Genomic DNA, 23,848 nt, shown 5'->3' on the forward strand with positions numbered 1-23,848 from the left:
TCACAGGCTCAGTAGTTGTGGCTCACGGGCCCAGTTGCTCCGCGGCATGTGGATCTTCCCAGACCAGGGCTTGAACCCGTGTCTCCTGCATTGGCAGGCAGATTCTCAACCACTTTGCCACCAGGGAAGCCCGAAATTTTATATTCTTGCCATCATATTGACAGTGTGTTTTTGGCCTTCTACTGTGCTCTAATGTTTATTTCTTGAATTAGCTTGAAATGATATAAAAATTCATTAGTATGTATTTAATCATTGCCAATTATTAAATTGACCATAAGACCATAAGGATATGTGACTGCAGAGTTTAAGGGATCTTTTTGCCTAAATAATGAGCAATATGGTTTTGAAAGTCTTTTTCTTTCAGAAAAGCAATATATGTAGTGAGACTACCATGACTGCATGGAGAGAACATTGGTATCCTGGATTTAAGTGCTGCCTTGACCTAACTCATTATGTGATCTTGGGCAAGGCACTGAGCTTCTCTGATCCTCTGTGTGTACTAACACAAAATTGAAAATTAATACCCAACTGAGGTTATGTATATGTAACATAGAGAATAGTGAGTTTGTAAATCAGGTCATGTCAATCATTTGATCAAAACTCTGTAAGACCTCCCAGTTCACTCAGTAAAATCCAGGGTCCGTTAGTGGACTCTGGCTTTATTTCTTCCTGTTTTCTCTCTTATTCACTGTGGTTTCGACCATGTTAGCCTCCTTGCCATTTCTGTCACAGGCCAGGTCTGATTCTCTCTTAGGAACTTGGCACTGGCTTACCCTCTGCCTAAAACACTCCTCTATGAGATAAGCTGCATGGCTGACTCTCTTACCACTCCTTTAATTCTTTGCTCAGTGGCACCTTAATGAGGCTTATGCGACCACCATATTGAAAACTGTAGCCCTTACTAAACAGTCTAAACATCCTTTCCTTACATTTTTTTTCCCTAAACATCCTTTCCTTACTTTTTTCCCCCTAAACATCCTTTCCTTACTTTTTTTTTTTTTTTGCAGAGCATTTATACCTTTTGTATAAGTAACTTATTTATTATGTCTTTATTTATTGTCCGGCTCCCCTCACTGGGATATAGGCTTCAGAAAGGCAAGCATCTTTGTTTTACGTACATTCATATATCCCAAGTACCAGGAAGCAAAGTCTTATGTAGAATGGGTATTCTATCAATATTTGTTGAATATTGGAGGCAATTAGTGATAACAGACTTTGTACGTGCTTCCAGAGAAGTTTCTCGACATTTATAAGCAACTACAGTAATGTGTTTGTATATTATTTTTGTACACAAAAATATTGTACTATATAAATGATTTTCACTTAATATATTTTGGAGATTATAATTTATTTTTAAATCTTTACGTTGCTTTTTGAATTTCATTGTTTTAGATATACAATAATTTATTTCATTGATCTCAAGAATTATAAATGGTCGGAGATTTTAGCTTACTTGCAAGCTAACTGATTAGCTTGTCACAGTTTTGTGGATGCTCACAGAAGACACAGGACTGCTGGGTCAGAGACAGAAACTTTATTATTCACAGCAGTAGTAGTAGCCAGGGTATTAGAATTTTCTCATGGCAGTTTCCTGAGCCTCAGCTCCTGCAGGGCAACTCAGAGAGGGCCAAGCAATGCCTCTGCTCGCAGTGTGGAACCCTGAGTTCAGGGGAGCCCAAAATTTTCTAATGGCCAATAAGCATCTGCTCTGGAGAGAGATACTATTTCTCTCTCCCAAAGCCATCTACTATATAAGCATCCTTGAAAAGATAATACAGAAAAAAGGTAACCAATGCCTCTACCTGGGAGACATGTAGAAACATGAAAGACTCACAGAGAATTATCTCCTGACAGTTGCCCACTATTGATGGGCATTTAGATTGTGTCTAAATTATTGCTCTTATTAACATTGCTGCAGTAAATTATCTGTAATACATCGTTTCTTATATTTCATGAGCTGGAATTACTGTGTCAAAGGATGTGTACATTTTAATTTTTGATAAATATTGCCATATTGCCAGAGTTTGTACCAATTTAGAGTTCACCACTGATTATGAAAAATCCTCTTTCCATTTGATACTGATGCAGCAGTGTCACATCGATCTTTTGTGATGTCATTTTCATTAAGTCGATGTTATTCACTGTTTATCTTTTTTGTGTTTACTTTTATTTTTTTTAATTTATTTATTTTTTGTGGTATGCGGGCCTCACTGTTGTGGCCTCTCCCGTTGCGGAGCACAGGCTCCGGACGCGCAGGCTCAGTGGCCATGGCTCACGGGCCCAGCCACTCCGCGGCATGTGGGATCTTCCCGGACCGGGGCACGAACCCGTGTCCCCTGCATCGGCAGGCGGATTCTCAACCACTGCGCCACCAGGGAAGCCCTGTGTTTACTTTTAAAGTTACTCATTTCAGGGGTGTCCATGAAAAATTAATACTTGCTAATGTTTTTTGAGTACTTATTATGTATCAGATACTGTACTCATTATCTCATTTTGCCTGTACAATACATTGAGGACATTAGGTTTTATTTAAATTTTTATACTTAAGATAGTAAAGTTGTCATTATCAGTAGTTTAGTGAGCTATTCTAATAGTTTATGTTTTACAGATTCAAGAGGAAGAGTGTCCAACAAGAGATGACTTCAGTGATGCAGACCAGCTCAGAGTGGGTAATGATGGGATTTTCATGCTGGCGTTTTTCAGTGAGTGAAAACTGAAACTATTTCCAAACTATTTTTTTGCATTTATTGGTTGTGTATGTATTTAAAGTAACATAGACAGTGAGGGAAGGCAGACACTGTCAGTGTGTGTCTTACCTTGTTTAAAATGTAAGTTGCTCCTGACATTTAACTAACTGTGATCATATGATACAAATCCTAGAATTTGTTAAACACTTATCAGGTAACTTTGTACTACAGTTATTATGCTAGATGCTGACTGTATAGAGATATATATAAGTATATTTAAAGCTAAATATGTTTCTGTATGTGAAATGCTGCATGTCCATTTGGGGCTATAGTAGCACGTATAATGAAATGATAAATTCTGCTTTTGGAGCAGAGGACTTCCACTTGAGTGTCTTTAAACAGGAGGAAGGGTTGGAAAAGGAGATATTCTGGGGAACTGGAACAATGTGATTTGAGACACAGGAGTATGAAGGTTTGTCTTATTTGTGCGGAATGGCAAGTAATTAGAAGACCAGAAACAGTAAATTTTAACGTTTTGCAACATTCTTAAATTAACATTTGACTTTATAAAGTAGACTTAAGCTACTTGTGGAAAGACTTCATTATTTCAGTTCCTATCTCAGGAGTGGTAATAGTACACTCAGTAAATAATATTTTGACACTCAAACTGTTTAAATTGATAAAATAATTTTTGGAAACCCAGTATTCAAGTAAGTACATTTATTAGATTATGATAGGGTAAATTTCTGCCCTCAACCTGGTTAAATGCCCAAGCTTTCATACCTTCTTTGATAGAATGCTGATTTAATTTATTTCAACTGTAGAGTTAATTTTGATGAGAGAACTAAAGAATGTTTTACCTATGTAAAGTACCACATTCAACTTTAATAATAGACAAAAAAATAAAATAGACAAAATAGAAAATACATACTTCCTAAGTTGAGTTACTTTTGAGTCTGAAAATTCCCTTACCTTTCCCTCCATTTTGAAATGGTTTCTTGCTTCCTTTCCTTATTTCATTTCATCTACTGAAGAATAGAAGTAGTTGAACCGCTCAGAAATGTGTGTATGGATGGGCAGGCGGTTAGATTTTTCTCTTCAGATTTACTAAATTATATTCAGGTTGGCAATCAGCTAATGTATATGCAATATTTATGTCTTGTGGTTTTAGTTATAATTTGTAGTTAGATATGATGTTAAGTGTGATGAAAAGGAAATGAACACTTTGGCTACAAATAACTCTGTTTTGTACTGTTAGTCTAGTGAACTTTAATTTTTATCTTAGTTTAAGTTCAACTTGGTAACCCTTTATATTAATAACAGGCTTACCACATATTTTCTTTACAAAGAGTAGTGTAAACATTAATTCATTTCATGGTTATGTCTTTTAAGAAATCTTCATTGGAAAAAGAAGGAATTTAAATTTATTGTAGTTATTTGTAGTTAGTATAAATACCTGTTTCTTAGGAATAAAAACATGTTATTTGACACCATCTAATTATTTGACTCAGAGCTTAGTTATTTTCTCTCCATTTCTATACTTCACTTAACCATGCTATCTTCTTATCAATCTTAATTTTTTAGATCTGACAACATTTCACTGATACACCAGTGTTGTAAATGCACAGTAACCTAGGCACTTGGTTGACCTTATTTTTGGCCCCTGGTGGTACATTAATATGAATATAAATATTTACATTTAATATATTAAATGTAAATTACCTGCCTTTTATTACATTTTTACTAAATTATGTTTCTACAGTTTATATCTTTATGCTTCCTATTCTACAAATACTGCACCAGTATTATAAGAGTAAGATTATAAATTATTTTTTACCTTCATTTCCTGGTACATTTTTTGGGTGGGCTGTAGGCCACTACTTCAGTTTATTTGTTTTAATGAGCATAGATTTATTTGTAGTCACTACCATCTAGTGGCTGTTCTACAAATTGCAACTTGCTATATTTTCCAAACTCTTTAAACTGTTCAGTAGCTATTGTCTAGCTTCTGTTCTATTGTCTATTTCTAAGGTCTGGAAATAGATTTTCTTTAGCATGGTTTATAATTTAAGCATTTCAGGTTTTACAGGTTGTGCAAATAAAACTGCAGTGATTATCAATAAGAATATTTCAGTTAAAACCTTTTGTTGGTTTAATTCTTTCCTTCTCTGTTTTCAATGTGTACAATTCAGTCTCTTACCACACGTAACCCTAAAAAAAGTTTACGCGTAAATATGGTAAGATAATTGCTCTTCCATGTTCAGAAAATGTAAAGAACTAAATGTGTGTATCCCCTGATAATGTTTTGCTTCTCCTAATCCCTTGAAGTGTCACTGAAAATACCTTATATGTGCCTTATGTGCTTGTATCTGAACATACTTTTAAGAGATTTTGTCTCTAAAAGAATGGAATAGAAGTCAGTTATATGTTAGTTAAAAGCTAGAAATTAAGGTTTGGTTCGTTGGATAATTGACATTCTGTGGAAATGAACTTGAACTCTAATGCTTAAAAATGGATTCTGTTTAGAAAACTTTTCTAAGGTTTAGCCTTTGGTACTGTGTGTGAATCTTCACGTCAGCATGCTATAGTAATAATTAATCACCGGCATTATTCCCATTTTAGACTTGAGAGAAACATAATTAAAAAGATATTAAGTTACTTGTATGTAACTTTAAAAAGAATTAGAAAGGTGTTTTGAAATGTGAGTTCTGATTTGTAAGAAATTGCCAAACTGTCTTTCAGTTCTGTTCTGCATTCCCACCAGCAGTGAATGAAAGTTCCTATTGTTCTGATCCTTGTCAGCATTTAGTGTGAACAGTTTTAAAAATTTTAGAAATCTAATAGTTGTGTGGTAGTATCTCTTTGTGGTTTAATTTGCATTTCCCCAGCGATTAGTGATATTGAGCAACTTTATTCAGTAAATTCTTTCAAGTACCTACCATGGATGAGTCATAAAAGTAACAGTTCTTAAAGGGGTTATCTGGGCACTACACATTGAAAAACAATGCATTGATGACTTATTCTGTTCATGTAAAGCTATGTTTTTATATAGCTTTTAGATGAGGTCACATTACTGTAAGTGAATCCAGAAAGGGGGGACATCTAAGAATTATAACTACACCTTAAGAAACTCATAATATTTGTGAACATTTTATTGAATTTGTTCTGTTTCTAAGAAAAATAATTTTGTCATTTCTTTGCTTATAATTTAGTGGAAATGTCTTCAAATTAATAAATTGTTAGCTTCATGTTTTTCTCAACGGCTGATAGTTTAAACAAAGAGAATTGCATGAGGATAATACAGGAATTTGCCTTTATGCAGTTCAGAATCAAGTATAGTGAAACTGATTATTCTTTGTTTGGGAACTTACTGTGTTTGAAACCTGGTGCATTTATATATAATGAGGATTTTTCTGTGACAAAAAATTAATAAGTGCTTAATGTTAGTATATTGATATTCATTTATGATATTCATTTGTTTATTTTCAAAGCAAGTATCAAAATTTTTTTAATTTAAAACTTTAAAAAATTTTCATTTTGAAATAATTTTAAATTTAGGAAAAAATTGCAAAAATAGTACAATTGCCATATAACTTTCATCCAGCTTTTCCAAGTGTTAACGTATGTAACATCAGTCCAGTGATCAACATTAGGAAATTAACATTACGAAATACTACTAACTAGTTTGCAGACCTTATTCAAATTTTGCCAACTGTCCCACTGATGTCCTTTTCTTGATCTAGGATCTATTTCAGGATTACACATTATTATTAGTTTCTGTATTTCCTTAGTCTGCCTCAACCTGGAACAGTTTCTTAGTCTTTGTTTCATAACAACTTTGATTCTTCTGAAGAATACTGGTCAGTTATTTTGTAGAATGTCTTTCAATTTGGATTTAGCTCATGTTTCCTCATGATTAGATTCAGGTTTTGCATTTCTTTCCTTTTTTTCTTTTTTCCCCTCAAGAATACCACAGAAATGAGGTGTTCTTTTCAGTACATCACATCAGAAGCAATGATCTAGATATGTCTTTTTACTAGTGATGTTAACTCTCATCAGGTTAAGGTAGTGTCAGCCAGCTTTCTTCACTATGAAGTTACTCTTTTCCCCTTTATTATTAATAAGTATCTTGTGGCTGTTGAAAATTTTAAAGTGTAGCCTTACTAGTTAATGGATAAACTACAGTGTACAATATCGCTTTCTAGGTTATTCTGCTAACCTCTTTGGGTAGGTGGGAGGTATATATAATAAAAAGATCACTGGATATAGGCATAAAAGACTTGGATGCTCCAGTTCCAGCTATGCTTCTTACTTGCCTTGTGACTTTGTGTGGAGCCTAACTGTTCCAAGTCTTAACTTGTCCTTCTGTTCTTGTCTTCTTTCTTAGGCATGTATATGTTCACCTGCCTCTGCTACACATTATTTCTTGTATGGATTTACATACTTAAGGTTTAGTGTACAATTTATTAAAGTCTCTTTTTTGACAACTGAGACAGACGTGTCACAGAGCATCCAGATTGAATGCTTTGCTCTTTCTGTACCGTAAAGACCTATTCAGCTTTACTTCTGTTCTGTAGGCCAAGGGGCATAAAAAGTGAATCTGTTTATGCTTCAGTAGTCACAACTTCTCTGTTTTCCTAGTGCTTAAACCAATTAAAGATGATTAAGTTATGCATTTGTCTATTCAGGCTGCCATAATGAAAAATCACGGTCTGGGTGGCTTAAACAATGAAAGTTTATTTTCTCACAGTTCTGGAGGGTAGAAGTCCAAGATTAAGGTGCCAGAAAATTTGGTTTCTGGTGAGGGTTCTCTTTGGGCCTGCAGTTGGCTGTCTTTTTGTGGTGTCCCCACATGGCCTCTTCTCTACATGTGTGCAGAGAGAGAGAGCTTTCTCAAGTGTCTATTCCTCTTCCTATAAGGACACCAATCCTGTTGTGTTAGGGCTTCACCCTTATAACCTTATTTATTTTTAGCCACCTCCCTAAAGGCACTATCTCTAAATACAGTCACACTGGAGGTCAGGGCTTTAATCTATGAATTTTGAGGGGACAGAGTTCAGTCTGTAACAAATTATATCACATGAGCACAATTTATAGGAATTCATACTGCTGGCGGAGAGCATAAAGAAAACATGGTGGCTCATTAACTACTTTTTTGTTCTTTTGGATCTTATTTCTCTTTTGGGTACAATGATACATATAATAGAAAGCAGTAAATCTGATTTTGAAGAAATTGGACAGTGTTTAAATTATTTTTTCCCCAAAGCTAAACATACACATACTCAGGTGAAAAGGTGAAAATACACTTTTGGAATGTTTTGCTGTTTTGAATTTTCTCCATCAGTGCCTCTCCTACGTTTCTACAACATGACATGCTTGCAGAATGATAGAATGTTTATAGCACACTGAGATAAAGGAGTAAGGTGCTCAGGACTGGTGGCAGTCTGTCCTCTGCCCCAGACCTCACCTGCCTGCCCTAAGGGCTGAGGAGAGAAATATCTCAGCCTGTCATTAACACATAGTTAGCCACCAGTTGGGAATCTCTACTGCTGTTTGGTAATAGAAATTCTTTACTTTAAATAGATATAAAATTATTTTTTGTCATGTGCTTCCCCTACAGCTAACACAAATATTAGCCAGTTTGATACAGAGTGGCTATGTGCGATAGATTATTCTGCAATGATGGAAATATCCTATCTCTGTTGTACAGTACGGTAGAGAGTAAACAAGCTTTATTTATAGTAGTGTCTCTTGAAATTGTTTTGCAGGAAAGATGGGACCTAGTCTGTAATATAAAGAGATCATTTTGTATGGGTAGTGATGATGGCTAGCATTTTTTTAGCAGTCACCATGTGCCAGGTTCTGTACTATGCTTAAGCTCTTTACATTCTCACTTAATCCTCTTATCAATCTTGTGAAGTAGGTACTTAAAGATCAGAGGACTGTGGCTCAACAGAAGTCAGCAGTGAGTCCAAGGTCATATATCTAGTGAGTGAGTACGATGTGACTCAAACACGAGTCTCTTATTTCAAAATTGATTTTTCTGACTATCACACCATATAGTACAGTTTCCCATAAATGATCAAAAAAAGCTGTGACTAGAAAGTATTAGGAAGGAAGAAATTACAGGAGTAGGGGCATTACTTTGAAGAAATAGCCATTTCATTTAAATTTATCCTAAAATGTTTCCTTTCGTCTTTAGAATTCTGAAAAACTAGGATTTCTCTAGGTACTTTACTTTATCCTCCCTGAGGCTTGGTTGGAGATATTTAGGGTTAGAGGCTGGGCACTGAACAAGATTTAGGTTCAGATTGATCTTTAGTTTTATTATTATTACTATTATTATTTTGATGATGTTGCTATCTTGGACGTAAATAAGGTACTCTGATTATATCTCAAGGACCTATGTCAGAATGGTTTCTGCTATGAGAAATAGAAAACCTTTACTCAATTGTTTTAAATAGTTAGGAGATAATCTCACAAAACAAGAAGTCCCTGGATGATCAGACCTCAGGTACCGTATCAGGCAGACTGTATCAGTGCTGTGGCTCTGCTTTGCTTTGCTTCGGTTTTCTTCACTCCTCCACTATTTGGAGTGACGGTTTAATCTTCAGGCTGATAGCAAGCTCCCTGCAGCAGTTCCAGGTATTACAATTAAACGTGATACCCAGTGAAAGAAGGGCCTTTTCTTCTTTTCTTTTTAAAAAACTTCCGTTGTATAAATTCTCAAACTAGACAAGAGTGTAATAAACATCTGTGTATCCATCACCCAGCTTCAACAATGATCAATTTAAAACCACTGTTGTTTTACCTATATTTACCTATATTCTTATATTCTTCCCTCTCCTTGCTGTGTTTTTATATTAAAAAAAATTCACTGGCAAGGGATTTGGGCCTTCTGTGATTTTCCCAGACAGGACTCACCTTTGGGGGCTAAGTACGGGGTCCAGCCTTTCCTAAAAATACAGGCTCTAGAGGTTGGTGGGTTCCTGGGAAGGGGAACAACAGGTTTTGTTAGGTAAGAAGAGAAGGCAATGAACAGTATCTGCTCCGGAAACAATAGTTTATAATTTTTTCGGCTCATCTTTAATATTGCTTTTTAATTTGGCTGGCTGATGATGGCTTAGACTAGAATTTTCAGGTAGGATCACATGGGAGCTACATTGTGACCTAATTTTTAACTGGTTTAAAAATGCAGCTTCAATAACAAATGTATGTATAAAAGAAAAAATAATGCAGTTTCACCTTTTGGTGATAAGCTGTAAGGTATTGATTCTTGTTGACCAAACTGACAAGAAACCGAGCTTACCCACTTGTTAATGTATAGTAAATAACTAATACATTTGCAAAAGGTAAACTATAGTCTATAAAGAAGACTTAATTAGTACAGAATTAAGAGAAAGAACTGCTATTTCCATTGAGTCATGAAGTATTATTGATGTTTATATTATGTCTCTGTTAATTGTTTCCAAAGTGTGGTCTTTAAAAGAATTATTTCTCTTGCTTTCAGTGGCATTTATTTTCAACTGGCTTGGATTTTGTTTATCTTTCTGTATCACCAATACCATAGCTGGAAGGTATGGTGCCATCTGTGGATTTGGCCTTTCACTGATCAAATGGATCCTTATCGTCAGGGTAAGTGTCTTGATAGCCTCTATCACTTTTGTCTCTAAAATTAAATTACATAAAATTTCTTATGTGGTTCACAAATGTTCATTTTGTGTATATGAGCTTAATTATTTTGAGACGTATTCTTAACTTCTGTCCTTAACTATCATAGTGATCTCTGTGGTGTGGACATTTTATGACTGTATCATATGAGAGCTTGTTAGGAAAGAGCTTTTTGTTTGTTTGTTTTTAATTAATTAATTAATTAATTTTTGGCTGTGTTGGGTTTTCATTGGTGCCTGAGGGCTTTCTCTGGTTGTGATGAGCGGGGGCTACTCTTCCTTGCGGTGCGTGGGCTTCTCCTTGCGGTGGCTTCTCTTGTTGTGGAGCATGGGCTTTAGGCGCGCGAGCTCAGTAGTTGTGGCTCACAGGCTCTAGAGCGCAGGCTCAGCAGTTGTGGCACATGGGCTTAGTTGCTCCGTGGCATGTGGGATCTTGCTGGACCAGGGCTTGAGCCCGTGTCCCCTGCATTGGCAGGTGGAATCTTAACCGCTGCGCCACCAGGGAAGTCTCAATAAGTGGAAAGAACTTTGAAATCAGATAAATCTGAGTTTGAATCTCATCTTTTAGTATATCAGTGTTCTAACTTTAAGTTTTTAAATTGTTCTGAGCATTAGTTTCTTCATGGTAAACTGATAATAGCTGCCATTCAGTATTTTTGTGAGGCATGAACATGACATATTTAGAGTACCTTGCTCAGTTGCTGCACAAGTATATGTGCTCAGTAAATCATGGCTGCCACTATTGCGATATAGTGTAGTTCTGCCTAAAATCAGTTTTTTTTTTTTTTTTTTTTTTTTTTTTTTGCGTTACGTGGGCCTCTCACTGTTGTGGCCTCTCCTGTTGCGGAGCACAGGCTCCGGACGCGCAGGCTCAGCGGCCATGGCTCACGGGCCCAGCCGCTCCGCGGCATGTGGGATCTTCCCGGACCGGGGCACAAACCCGTGTCCCCTGCATCCGCAGGCGGACTCTCAACCACTGCGCCACCAGGGAAGCCCTAAAATCAGTTTTAAAACAAAAATTTCCATTGGTTAGTGAAATTATCATGGACTTACATATCTTCTCACTGTTTCTTTTTTCTTTTTCTTCTTCTTTTTTGGTAACATTAAGAGCTAAAAAAGTGCAGTACAGGCCTTTGAGGTGGTTATGAGAACTCATCTTTTTTTTTCTTTACATTCCTTCTAAGACTTTCTTCTCATTTTCCTGTTGTTCCTGGAAATCAGCCTCTATCTCGTATCATTTACAAGGTAGTATGTAGGGAGATAACAAGAAGTCCTTTTCTTTCTCCTATCTCAACAGCTTTTCTAGCCCCCAAATAATTTTTTGTACCCATTGTACAGGCAATAGTATTGTTAACATAATCTTCCCCCAGCTCTTTTCCTTTGCCTCTTGAAGGCCCATTTTGGCTCCTTTTTACAAAGCTTTTCTCCTGATTTCTTTAGGTAAGGCTACGAAAGTGGCTTTGTTAATTAATAACTCTTCTTAAAAGTTACCCACACATTTAAATGCTATATACAACTAATAAAATATATACTTTCTACAAATCATATATATTTAAACATTGATTTCTAGTTGAATGAGTCAGGTCCTCCTGAAATTTTCAGTAAAATATACTGATATGTCGGCTTTTATTAAGTGCTTCAGACACTTCAATTATGCACCTACATTGTCAAATAGATTAAAAAATTACCCATTATAAAAATATTAAAACTTTGAATTTTAAGTGTTTCTTCATTATTTTTAAACTTATTTTATTACTTCCCAGGGTTACAGTAATCTAATCAGACCCTGTCTCTGTTTAGACTAGATTATAGGATTTGGTTATTAAACAGTTGATTCTTGGTGGGACCTGTGGACTGGCTTCCTCTCAGGTGATTAAAACCTGAGCCATTGTAAGAACTGCCCCCCTGGCAATTACTTGTTTTAATTTCATTAAAAAAATGTAGAGTGGGTTCCCACCATTAGCATAAATCTGTTAGGTGTTATGGGGCATGCGGAGATAAAGAGACAGTCCCTCCCTGCCTTTGCAGAAGTTATTACTAGAAAATCTCAAAAGAGTTGGAACTAGGTAATGTCCAACCTTGGTTATGTTAGTAATAGAATTAATTACTAATATTCAAATGAGATTTCTTGTCTAAGTCACAGAACACAGAAAATGATTTGATTTTCTCAATTCTCCTAAAGTTATTGAATTGCTAGTATCATTCTACATTCATAAAAAAGAAATTAGTGCATTACATGCAACTTTTGCCTCTAGGATATTAGGGCCTAATTCTCTCTTAGAATCCCAGGTTGAGAAGGGGTTAGATTGTCTAGTAATCAACTCCAGTCAGTGTGATAAGATGGGGACCTTAAATTCAAAGACTGGAGTTTCTCAGAGTTTTGTAAGGTATGTAAGAGTGTCAAGTTTAATCACCGGGACTGTTGAGTTTCCTTTTAAAATACCTTTACTGAGTTAAGGTTAATATTATACCTGTAGTGTATATTGAGAATTGATATGAGAAGGATTTTAAAAAATCTTTTGTTATAAAATAACAATAGCCACCATTCAGTGAGTACTTACTATGTTCCAGGCATAATTCATTACAGGCACTAAATTTTTTTTTTTTTTTAATTTTTTGCGGTACGCGGGCCTTTCACTGCTGTGGCCTCTCCCATTGCGGAGCGCAGGCTCCGGACGTGCAGGCTCAGTGGCCATGGCTCACGGGCCCAGCCGCTCTGCGGCACGTGGGGTCTTCCCGGACCAGGGCACGAACCCGCACCCCCTGCATCGGCAGGCGGACTCTCAACCACTGGGCCACCAGGGAAGCCCAGGCACTAAATTCTTTAACCCTATCTGTATCAGTGATGCTGGAGACAAGCCAGCCATTTTATTGATGATGAAACTAAGAATAAAAAGTCTAATAACTTGCTCAGTGTCCCACAGTTTGTATGTGGATTTGAATCTAGCTTGATTTCAGTTCAGTGCCTGTTCTCCTAATTCTGTACTGCCTCTGTAACACTGTACTTTGACTTTTATTATAATGCTCAAGGCAATAAATTTCCCTAGTAGTTCAGTGCTGAGAGAAAGGTTTTCTCCTGAAAGCCTGGTGTTTCCTTTTATTAGATACTAAGCAATTTATAAATTAGCTGCTGCTTTTCTTTTTGTTTCTGAGCTGCTGTGAACCTCATATTTAGAGTAAATATCTTTAGCCCAAGATTCTGATATTATTTCTAAGGCTTTTGATGTTTCTATTTTTTGTTTTAAAAGGAATATATATTTTATTAAAAACTGACAAGTCTTTTAGAAAGTAGACATGATGTAAACAATAAAATACTGGTGTCATATTAATAAAATAAAATCAGATGAATTCTTTTTTATTTCAAATTTAAATCAGATAAATTCTTATTGTTGGTTAATTTATTTTCCAAAATTTGATTTCCGCAGCCTGTGGTTGACCAGTCAACATGAGGTATTTACTTATTTAAAAAAAAACAGGGCTTCCCTGGTGGCGCAGTGGTTGAGAGTCCGCCTGCCGATGCAGGGGACGCGGGTTCGTGCCCTGGTCCAGGAAGACCCCACGTGCCGCGGAGCGGCTGGGCTCATGAGCCATGGCCGCTGAGCCTGTGCTCCGCAACGGGAAAGGCCACAACAGTGAGAGGCCCGCGTACCGCAAAAAAAAAAACCCACCAAAAACAAAACTTGGCTCAGCCCTATGACTTTTAGTATTTTGAAACACTTGATAACTGAGCCCCAAAGCTTATTAGTTTATCCTTTTTACATGGTGAGTTTTTCTCTTTGACTTCAAAGTGAAGGTAATTCTATTCTTCACTTGGGAATAAATAAAGAATAGCTGCAGGTTCGTACTTCTGGTGAAGAATGACATTGTTCTTTTCTGGTTGCCTCTTGTCGGGTAATATTATATATTAAATATATTTTAAATATTCGAAATATATTTTAAAATATATTTAAAAATTAGTTAAAAATGCATTGCTTTGGTTCTTTATTCCTTTTGTTCTTATAATCTCTAAAACCTGTATGAAAACCTTTTATTTCTAATTATTAATCAGTTGATTAAAAAGTAGTGTAGTGCTTTCCTACTTTACGAGCTATATTTCCACAATTTTCTAGTTCTCCCTTTATTGTACATATTTTAAAGGTGTAGGAGTATGTGGGATTTGCATCTGTGATGGTACTTTGAAATTTCTAATCTTTGTAATTTCTAAAACTCTAAGTTGAGAACTTAGACCATGGTTCATATATTGTAAATACTTCCTGTGAGAATAATTTAAAAGCTTTTAAAAACAGATTTAGATAACCTTTAATGGATATGCTTCCTCACTAGTAACATTACAATTTGTAAGCATTTTTGTTATTACCACACCTATAAAATTTTTAAGCTTTTATGGAAATGACCAATGAATAGTTGGAAATAATTACCTGTAAAGTTGGAGGTAGATACATCTGAGGACAAATCTGCATTTAACAAACTCATTTTTAGTTAAATCACATTCGGTTCAGAGACCAATGGAAACAGAGTAGATTAAATAAGCAGGAAAATTAGACTGATGTAAGAAGAAAACTCTTTGAAGATAATAAATCATCATGTCCCTAGTCTAATCAAGGAAAAGATACCTGTGTCCAGTATCATCAAACCCTGCCTTCCATCTGCCTGTTCATATCCTCACTTCACAGAGAATATAAACTGTCTACCACGGCCACTAATAGGAACTGTTGAAATGCCGCTTCAAGGTTCATTTAGCTGTTCTCAGCTCACTGTTGGGAAATGAATGCTGGAGCATCTAGTTTGAAAATAAAAAGACTCTAATGAGTTGGGGGTCTTTATGTGCCTAGTATTCTTGGCAGTGATTAACAGTAGGGGGTGTACAGAAGGTCAAAAGCTCTTCTTTTTAGAGGTCAGCAGAACATCCCCATCTGATAAGATTAAACTAATGTGGCTTTTGGTGTTAATATCTAAAGCAGCAGGTTGCTGTAGTGTGTTTGGGATGGTAGTTGTGGCTTTGAGAGATTATGAAAAAAGAACTGACATGTGAACTCCTTAATGAGAAAATGTTGGATTCAGATATATAGCACTTATCTTTCTTCTTTACAAGCAGTTTGAAACTACTTTTTGTTTCTAAAATATTTTGCATAAGTGTTTGCTGTTACTTTTTCTCAAATAATTATATGTGTATGTCATTAAGTATTTTTTTTCTTTTCTGGTTTTCTTTTTGTTCTGTTTTAAGTGCTAAAGATTATTTGAGGTAAATCATTCTGAAAGTAAGACTTATGATTTTTAAATTTAGGTACACAAATACAGTTAATATATTTATGTTCACTCCACAGTTTTCTGATTATTTTACTGGATATTTCAATGGACAGTATTGGCTTTGGTGGATATTTCTTGTACTTGGTAAGTTTATCCTTAATGCATTTCAGTATGACTAATTTGCATTTAGTTTAACTTTGATGTTTCCTAAAAATGTGAGATGTAAATATCTTGTTTTATAATTTATGTGGAAAAAATTTTTCCTGTTGTAAAATTCTGATATCCAAACACTTATATCATCTTGGCTATTCAGATAATTCTATGTAGCATTCTGGATTTCTGATTTAAAATTCAGAGCCTGTCAATTTAAGGAATCAGTGGTTGAATGATAAGTAAATCCTACAAAACTTGAAAATCTTAAAATGATTAAAAAATAATTGCCTTCAGCATTTACTTTGGAAAATATACATGCATAATTTTCTTTAATGATCGAAGGAAGTGTTGAGAGGAGGATAGTTGGATGTTCTATCCATTCTTTTATTTTTGTATCATTGAAACATTCTTTACACTTTTGAAGTGTACCCTGCATTAATCATTAATCAGTCAGGCATAAAGAAAGGCTTCATGCCTAATGATCACAGTACTTCTGTTGAGTTTTCTTCTTACAAGCCATGTCTTTTATTAATATTGATGAATTTTATGGATTTCCGATTTTTGATCCCTTGTGTTTTCCTCTTTAGATATATGATAATTAAGTTAATCTTAAAATCACATGATACCTTTAATCCACATTTCAAATTTGTTTACTGACATGAAGAATACATTTGGTTTCTATTTAGGTTTAAGAGCCCACATTTCTCTAGTAACATAATTATACCAGAAAATAGCATTTCAGTAGGTGGCAGTGTTCTCCTTGAGTTTTTATTTAGTCCTGCTGTTGAATCTTTTGGATCTTTGGGGAAACAAATCTTAGTGGTCGGTTAAGGTCACTAAAAATCCTAGATTGTTTCTCTAATAATTATAATGAAATTATTCTAATGTTGTGATTTTGTTGGGGAGTCAGACTTGTACAAAAGTTTAGCCAGTTTTTTTGTATTGTTAATTGTTTTCTGACTGATTCTGTGCTCATTATTGAGTTTCTTCCTTAAAAGTGAAAAAATTGATAAAGTCTTTTAGGTATTGAAGCATGTTGAATGAGATACTTGCTTATAAATATTATTAGCGGATTGAGGAGCCTTCGGAAGGCAACTGTGAGACAGTAGAATGCAGAGGACAGCCCCAGTTCCATATCAGAGCCATAATCTAGCATTTAGGGGAATGTGGAAACTTAATTCATGATCAAAATGTTCCTCTCACATAATACTCAGAAGAGTGTTGAGCACATCACAGAATGCTGAGAAACAATAGCTGCTGAGTGATCGGTTTCTCGATGTGAATTGGCTTATTTTGGAAAACGCCTGAGCAGAACAAAATATGTCTAGAGTCAGCAGCGTCATAGACAAAAGAAGGGATTTCACAAATAATTTTGGTTTACATTTTTCAATAGTACCTTTACGTTTGGATCACAGTATCATTATCTTTGAACAGCATCTGGAAGGGCATGAGGGTAGAATTCAGAGTGGGAGTCACAAGTGGAAAGAGGATATGGGAAGCAGATGGGATCAGATTTAGGTGAAACTTATACCCCTTGTTTAAGTCATTATTTGTATATCTCTTCTGTCTTTCCTCTCTAATTTATTATAACCATGCTTCTTATTTTAGTGCTTCAATTATTGTCTTAGAATTGGGTTACAAATTTCAGTTGAGACTTTACATTTTAAATTGACAGACTCTTCCTCCTAGTGAGGAAAGTTGCATGCATACATATCTTTTGGTCCCTGCCCTCCCACCCACCATTACCTAGTTAAAAATTTACTGGAGTCAATAAATGTTGCCCTTAGAATTGTATGCTTAAGTATATCAAAGACTTGCTCTACTAATAATGGTAATGCTTTTTATACTTAGCTAATATTTTTCACCTGAAACTTTGAAGCATTTCAGAGGCTTTGTTTTTTGATTACTAAAGAGACCTGTGATTATTATAAATGATTATTAATGTAAATGATTATTATTTAAAAATACTATTTTACAGAAGAGAACACTGAGATAGATAGAAGATACATCTCAAATCATTTAAGAAATCACTAGAGTGGCTGCTTCCAGAGTTTTCTTTCTTGATTTTTCTCAATTTTTATTATAAATTAGTCTTTTATTATTACTTGAAAATAATAACTAATAAGTAAATTATTTACATAATGCACATATCTCTAAATACAGATCTTGCAGATGACAGGCACCTGATCTTGCTAGACAGGCTTATTATTGGTTTTATCCCACAATTGTTAGCAATTACATGCATATGTTCTCTCTTGAATACTTTATATCAGTAAATATGTCTTAGTTTGTTTAGTAGTTATAGTAATTTAAAAGTTTGGTATACAATAGGATTTCTGTGAGTTGAATCAGTTTAAATGCATTAGGTAGCTTTGCTTTATAAGAAATAATTTAGTAAGTGTGTATTTTTGTGTAATTTTGGATTTTCATGGCTGGATTTACTTTACTTTAGATACATCTAGGTGTAACAAATTGAAAGAATTTGGGGTGGCAGTAAAATTTTATTATATTTCCTTACAATAGAGTTGTCATTATAATGTAAAATGTATTATGGAATGACTGTAATCCTACACGTTAAATTCCTTAGACTAAGAGGATCTTGTTTATAATTGTCTATCTGAAATTTATTGTGTCCCCTTTCTGTGTAAGAACATAACATACCTGTATTATTTCAACCTTCTCAGGCCTGCTTCTTTTCTTCAGAGGATTTGTTAATTATCTAAAAGTCAGAAACATGTCTGAAAGCATGGCAGCTGCTCATAGAACAAGGTATTTCTTCTTATTATAGAGGTAAGAAATAATTAATATATTAACTGTTTATTCCTTTTGTATTCGAATTCACCAGATGCACATTAAATGCTTAATGTGGCGCTTCCCTGGTGGCGCAGCGGTTGAGAGTCCGCCGCCGATGCAGGGGACGCGGGTTCGTGCCCCGGTTCGGGAGGACCCCACGTGCCGCAGAGCGGCTGGGCCCTTGAGCCATGGCCGCTGAGCCTGTGTGTCCAGAGCCTGTGCTCCGCAGCGGGAGAGGTCACAGCGGTGAGAGGTCTGCGTATCACAAAAAAAAAAAAATTGCTTAATGTGTACTCATGTTGTTTACTCAAATTTAGCATATTTAATAGATTTTTATACTGTTAACAGTCACTTACTGAAATATAAGAAGTTGTGAACTTTTAAGATAACTTCCATTTTTAAAATTGAATTTCATACATTTTAATTTTTAAAAATGTATTATGAGTAAACTGAAACTTTAAATCAGACTTTTAAATTTCTTTTTAAAGCTTGACCACAGGATGTATATGAAGTAACCACCAGCACAGCATTTGAAAGCTTGAAAGACAAAATATGACAAACCACTTACACAGAGAGAGAATGGGCATTTTGCATAAAACAGTGTGAAATTCACATAGATATCTGGTGGATAAAACAGACAAAAACAGACAAACAAAAAAACAAATCTGTGATTGAAAAGCAACTTGCCATGCACTGATCTTAACAAACTGGATCAATGAATAAAAGTTGTGTGAAGAAAATAGGAGCTTTTTTACTATTTTCTTAATGTGTGTGCCAGTTTGTATCATCAACGAAGGCTGCAACTTGAATAAATGGGAATATAAAGAAATGAGCAGAGGTTGTCTTACTGGTTATCCAGTGAGTTTCTGGAAGCTGTGTCTATAGTAAAGGCACTTATTTATTGTGCAGCTAGTAGATCTTCACATGAAGAGACCTCATATCTCTACTCACTATATACTATTGATACTTTTAAAGCAAGCACCATACACTTCATTGATTTGAACTTTTAAAGTAGTTGAACTGCATAAGCAAAATGTCTACTAAAACACTTAACTTCTGGAGGTATCTTTAAGTACAAAATGTTTCAAGTTGCTATGACTTAAGTATAAATAAATTGTATGGTTTGTGATTTGTTTGCTTAAATTTTATGCTTAAATGAGTTTTACATAAGCTAACCTGATGTACTTATTTCTGCTAAAGAGAACAATGATTACAATTGCATTTCTGGATTATATTTAAATATCACTTTAAAAGTTCCACTAAGGTTTCTTCCTCCCCCTAGAAGATGTCACATTTTCTCTTTAACTGGTAAAATGTTTTTACAAGCAGTGACCTTAAGAGTTTGTCGGTATTACCTGTAAGATAAAAGGCAAAGTAATTTTACTAATTTAAATGATATTCTGTGAATATTCAGTGTGATTACCTTGTTTGCATTTTCAAGAGTTTAAACTGTAAATATTTTCTAGATGGTTAGAAACCTAAACTTTAGAATATATTTTGATATATGCTACCTTATGTCATTCTTACCAAAAGGATATTATATACTTGATGTAATACTGCTATAAGATCGGTTTTAATTATGCTGTCGTTTAGATAATTGCAACTTAATACATTTTAAGGCTAATTCTTTTTGTCCCTAGACTGCATCGACCAGACATTCCTTTCTTATATCAATGTGAAATTTCCAGATCATCTGTAAACCTGCAACTTTAATAAGATAGAAGACTACTAAAGGCAGAAGACAAATTAGTGAAGAAAAGATAGAGCTTCATAAGTGAATGGCAGAGTGGTTTATGCTTAAAAGCCGTTTCTGTTCATTCTCTTAAATATATTTCATTTGTTTTGCACAGTTGCATATGTGCCCATTTAAAAGATTTGGGTATACTTGAAAGAAACCATAAAGTTGTAGCAGTAAAGTGCAGTTACATTTGATTAATCAGTGTTTGATATAATTGAAAGAGTTGGGTGATAAACAGTCTTCCAGCATGTAAATGCCATTGACTTCTGACCTGACATTTAATATAATAAAAATGAAACTATTAACCATGTCAAATACTTTAGTTTCTGGCTCTTAGATTTATCTAGTAACTCTACACATGAAACATCCTTTGTTATATATAAAGTTTTTTGAAACCTGCAGTGCTGATTATTAGGCTTTGTCAGATTGTTGAACCAATATTTACATCATTATTTAGCAAAACTTTCTGTAAAAAACCATGCATAAATTACTTTCTGCATTGTTTTCTTAGAAATTGTGTCTAGATATCTCTTCATTAATTTTAAATTAAGTGAACTTAATATATATAGAAAATTTGGGTGTTAAAGATAGTTTTAGGACAAATTTTAAGAAAATGTGGGTATGCTACATGTCCTTTATAAGAAAACTTTTTTTTTTTTTTTTTAAGGGACATGACAGTTTTAGGGTTTCTCAAATGAGAAGCTTGGTTTTTAGCATTGTTCATCTTAGAGATTCTTGCAGGAAGAGATTGTATTAGATATTATATTTATTTCATTTAAGACATTTTTGAAAATTAATTTTCTGAATAAGATACTCTCATTTGCATTTTGTCTTTTAAAAAGCCAATAAAAAAGTATCTTTCAATATCATTGTAGTACTTTTTCCTTTAGATGTTTAGTTTAATTTAGCAAATAAAAACTTGTGCTTTTAATAGCTTCTTGCTTTCTGATTGTAGGATTAACTTGTAAAAATCATTTCCTGATTGGAGATATGTGAAATATCTGTTTTCAAGTTATGGAAGTGTGTCTGTGGAGTATAGGGGTGTGAGTGTGTTGCGAGAGTGTGTGCGACTATTATTACAACTGGAATCTGTTTTACATTCATAAGCTACTACATTTTACAAATCATTTTATGTCTCATCTGTTTTCTCTTCAGTTATATCTTTGCTTTTGAAATGCAACATTAAATATGATGGGAATTATCTTTTAAACTTAAAAATCAGCTGATACAGCTATACAGAACATATAAAATTGATTGCTTGTTTATTATTAGACACTGACTGACTACTAAAAGATACATCTAAAACTATTCAGGGTCATTTTTCCATTTCTGAAAAAATAAAATTTATTATGCTTTATAACTTTTTTTGTATTTCTCTGTATTTTCTGATTTATTTCATTGTCTTTGATAAATAAAACATGTTTTGTTTTGCTAATTGCGCCTCCTATTTTCTTGTTTTCCCTCATTTATTCTCCTCCCCTGCTAGAATTTTTATTGTTGGTTAAAGTACGTGTGTTACACCCATTGAAGTAAAACAATAGCCTGGGGTAAAGAAACAAAATATTTGATTTAGTTGCCTGATTTGGAAATTAATTAAAGTTAAAATTTACTTGGAAGAAATGTGAACTCGTGCTAGATCTCTTTATTGCACATTAATTTTCCTGTAGACCTGTACTTTGTTCTTTGTAATAGTTTTTAATGAAACTAAGCTATGATACGTAGTAAGTTAAAATATCTAGGTCATCTATCATACATCAGTTTATTAAAATGTTATTTTTGTTTCTGTGGCGTTAATACTTAGTTTCTGCATGTGGATGTTGACCCAATGTCAAAACTTCGCTTTTTGTTTTGATTGTTTTCCCCCCAAATCTGTAAGATTCAAGTGTGATGTTACCTGATCCTCTTTAATTGGTACAATTCATTGGTAGTCTTAAATCTCATCATCCTATCAGGAAAATCAGAATGTTATTTTAAAAAACAACGTTCTCTTCTGGATTTATCAAATCCTACATACCTCCCTTATTTCCTGTGAGCTTGGACAGAATAGCTGCTGTTGTGTTTTGGAGATACTTAATTGCCTTTGCACTCTGCCTTAAAGATTGAAAATCAGAATCCTTATTAGGGTATCTATAAACAATTTTTGAATGAGTGTGAACTGGAGCTCGGAAGTTAATACGAAAAATATGTTACATTATTTCTATTATATTTGAATAAGCTAGTTATGGCCAGAAAAATCCATTTTTATGTTTTTATGAAATAAACAGAATTTAAGGTAAAAATACATTTTCTATGTAGTGTGTTCAGGATACATCTTAGAAATTTAAAATTAAAAGAAAAATTCTATTATAGTTGGTTAAAATGAAAATCTCTTTTTAATAGAAAAAAATACTAATCTCTAGCTAGCCTTTTATTGAGTCTGTAAGCTATACCCCATGCCTTTGAAGTTCATAAATTTTAACCTGTTAAGACAATAATCACTAATATTTCCAGCAAAACCTCTGATGACAGGAAAAGTGGAGTTCAGAAAGTCCAGTTGGAGAAAAATTCAGGGTTTCTTAATTTAATATAATTTTTTTCAACTGGTCTATACTGTCCCTGTCCCCAAAAGCACAAAGGTAATGATAATGCATCTGATACTGTATTTAACTAGAGTGACATATATATACTGAGTTTGCTCATAACAGATCTAGTTATTCCTATTTCCTCACCTTATATAGTGCCTCCTCTCTCATAAGTGTCCTAATTTGGAGGAGAAATTATATGATCACCCTGTATATAACTCTACACTGTGCTGAGAAGTGACTGCCTAAACCCACTGCCCTTTGAGAGAAGGAACTGCAGTATTAGGGCAGGAGTCACCTAGTCACCTAGTCAGCCCTGCCTAGACACCCGTTTTTTTGGCCTGTAGAACACACATAGTACTATATTTTCCTTTTTTTTTTTTTAAATAGAAGTTGTATTGGAATGATTCTGCTTATGGTAAATAGTAAACAGTGAGCTTTTTGTATGTTTAAACTGCTGTTAATTGTTATTTTAATTGTTTGCTATTTAATTCTTCGAATAGTCATGAAATATTAGTGTATTATGTTCTAAAACCTCATTCTTGATAAAGTTCAACTGTTGAATGATAATGTGCCAATTATTATTGAATGTCCTTGCCCATATATAAAACATATTTTATATGTGTTAATAAAGTTCAGTAAATGTGGAAATGTGAACCTGTCATGCATGTTTTTCAAAATCAGTTTGATTCACAATATATTATTACCACCTTGGCCTCACAAAATGTTTATATGATCAAACGTATGTTACATGAAAACAACTGGCATGGAATTAGGTTGGAGTGTGGGAACATCATTTAACTTGTCACAGTAATTTGTGTGTTGGGAGATAGATTGCAGTTTAATTTTAATAATAATTTTAATAAATGCAAAAGCATCAGCTTTATGAAGATAATTTATGTTTCTTTCTACTTTGCAAAAGATTAGTCGTCACCATAGATCAGACCTGCTTATGGGTGTGTATTCTTATTTGGGACATATGACCTAAAATGCAACCTT

General features: G+C 34.3%; 1 protein-coding gene across 2 annotated transcripts in view; it reads left to right on the top strand.

Moving 5' to 3' along the window:
• Nucleotides 1–23,228, top strand: part of NDFIP2 (Nedd4 family interacting protein 2) — a 137,484-nt gene extending 114,256 nt beyond the window's left edge. For both annotated transcript variants that reach the window (XM_067016690.1, XM_059042372.2), the window contains 5 exons: nucleotides 2,609–2,702; nucleotides 10,198–10,322; nucleotides 15,682–15,748; nucleotides 18,442–18,547; nucleotides 20,191–23,228. In XM_067016690.1, coding sequence (XP_066872791.1) covers nucleotides 2,609–2,702; nucleotides 10,198–10,322; nucleotides 15,682–15,748; nucleotides 18,442–18,545 — 390 coding nt within the window. In that variant the 3' untranslated portion in view covers nucleotides 18,546–18,547; nucleotides 20,191–23,228. The remainder of the gene's footprint in view (nucleotides 1–2,608; nucleotides 2,703–10,197; nucleotides 10,323–15,681; nucleotides 15,749–18,441; nucleotides 18,548–20,190) is intronic.
• Nucleotides 23,229–23,848: the final 620 nt, after the last annotated feature.

This window comes from Kogia breviceps, chromosome 16 (assembly GCF_026419965.1).
Source record: "Kogia breviceps isolate mKogBre1 chromosome 16, mKogBre1 haplotype 1, whole genome shotgun sequence".
NCBI classification, from domain to species: Eukaryota; Metazoa; Chordata; class Mammalia; order Artiodactyla; family Physeteridae; genus Kogia; species Kogia breviceps.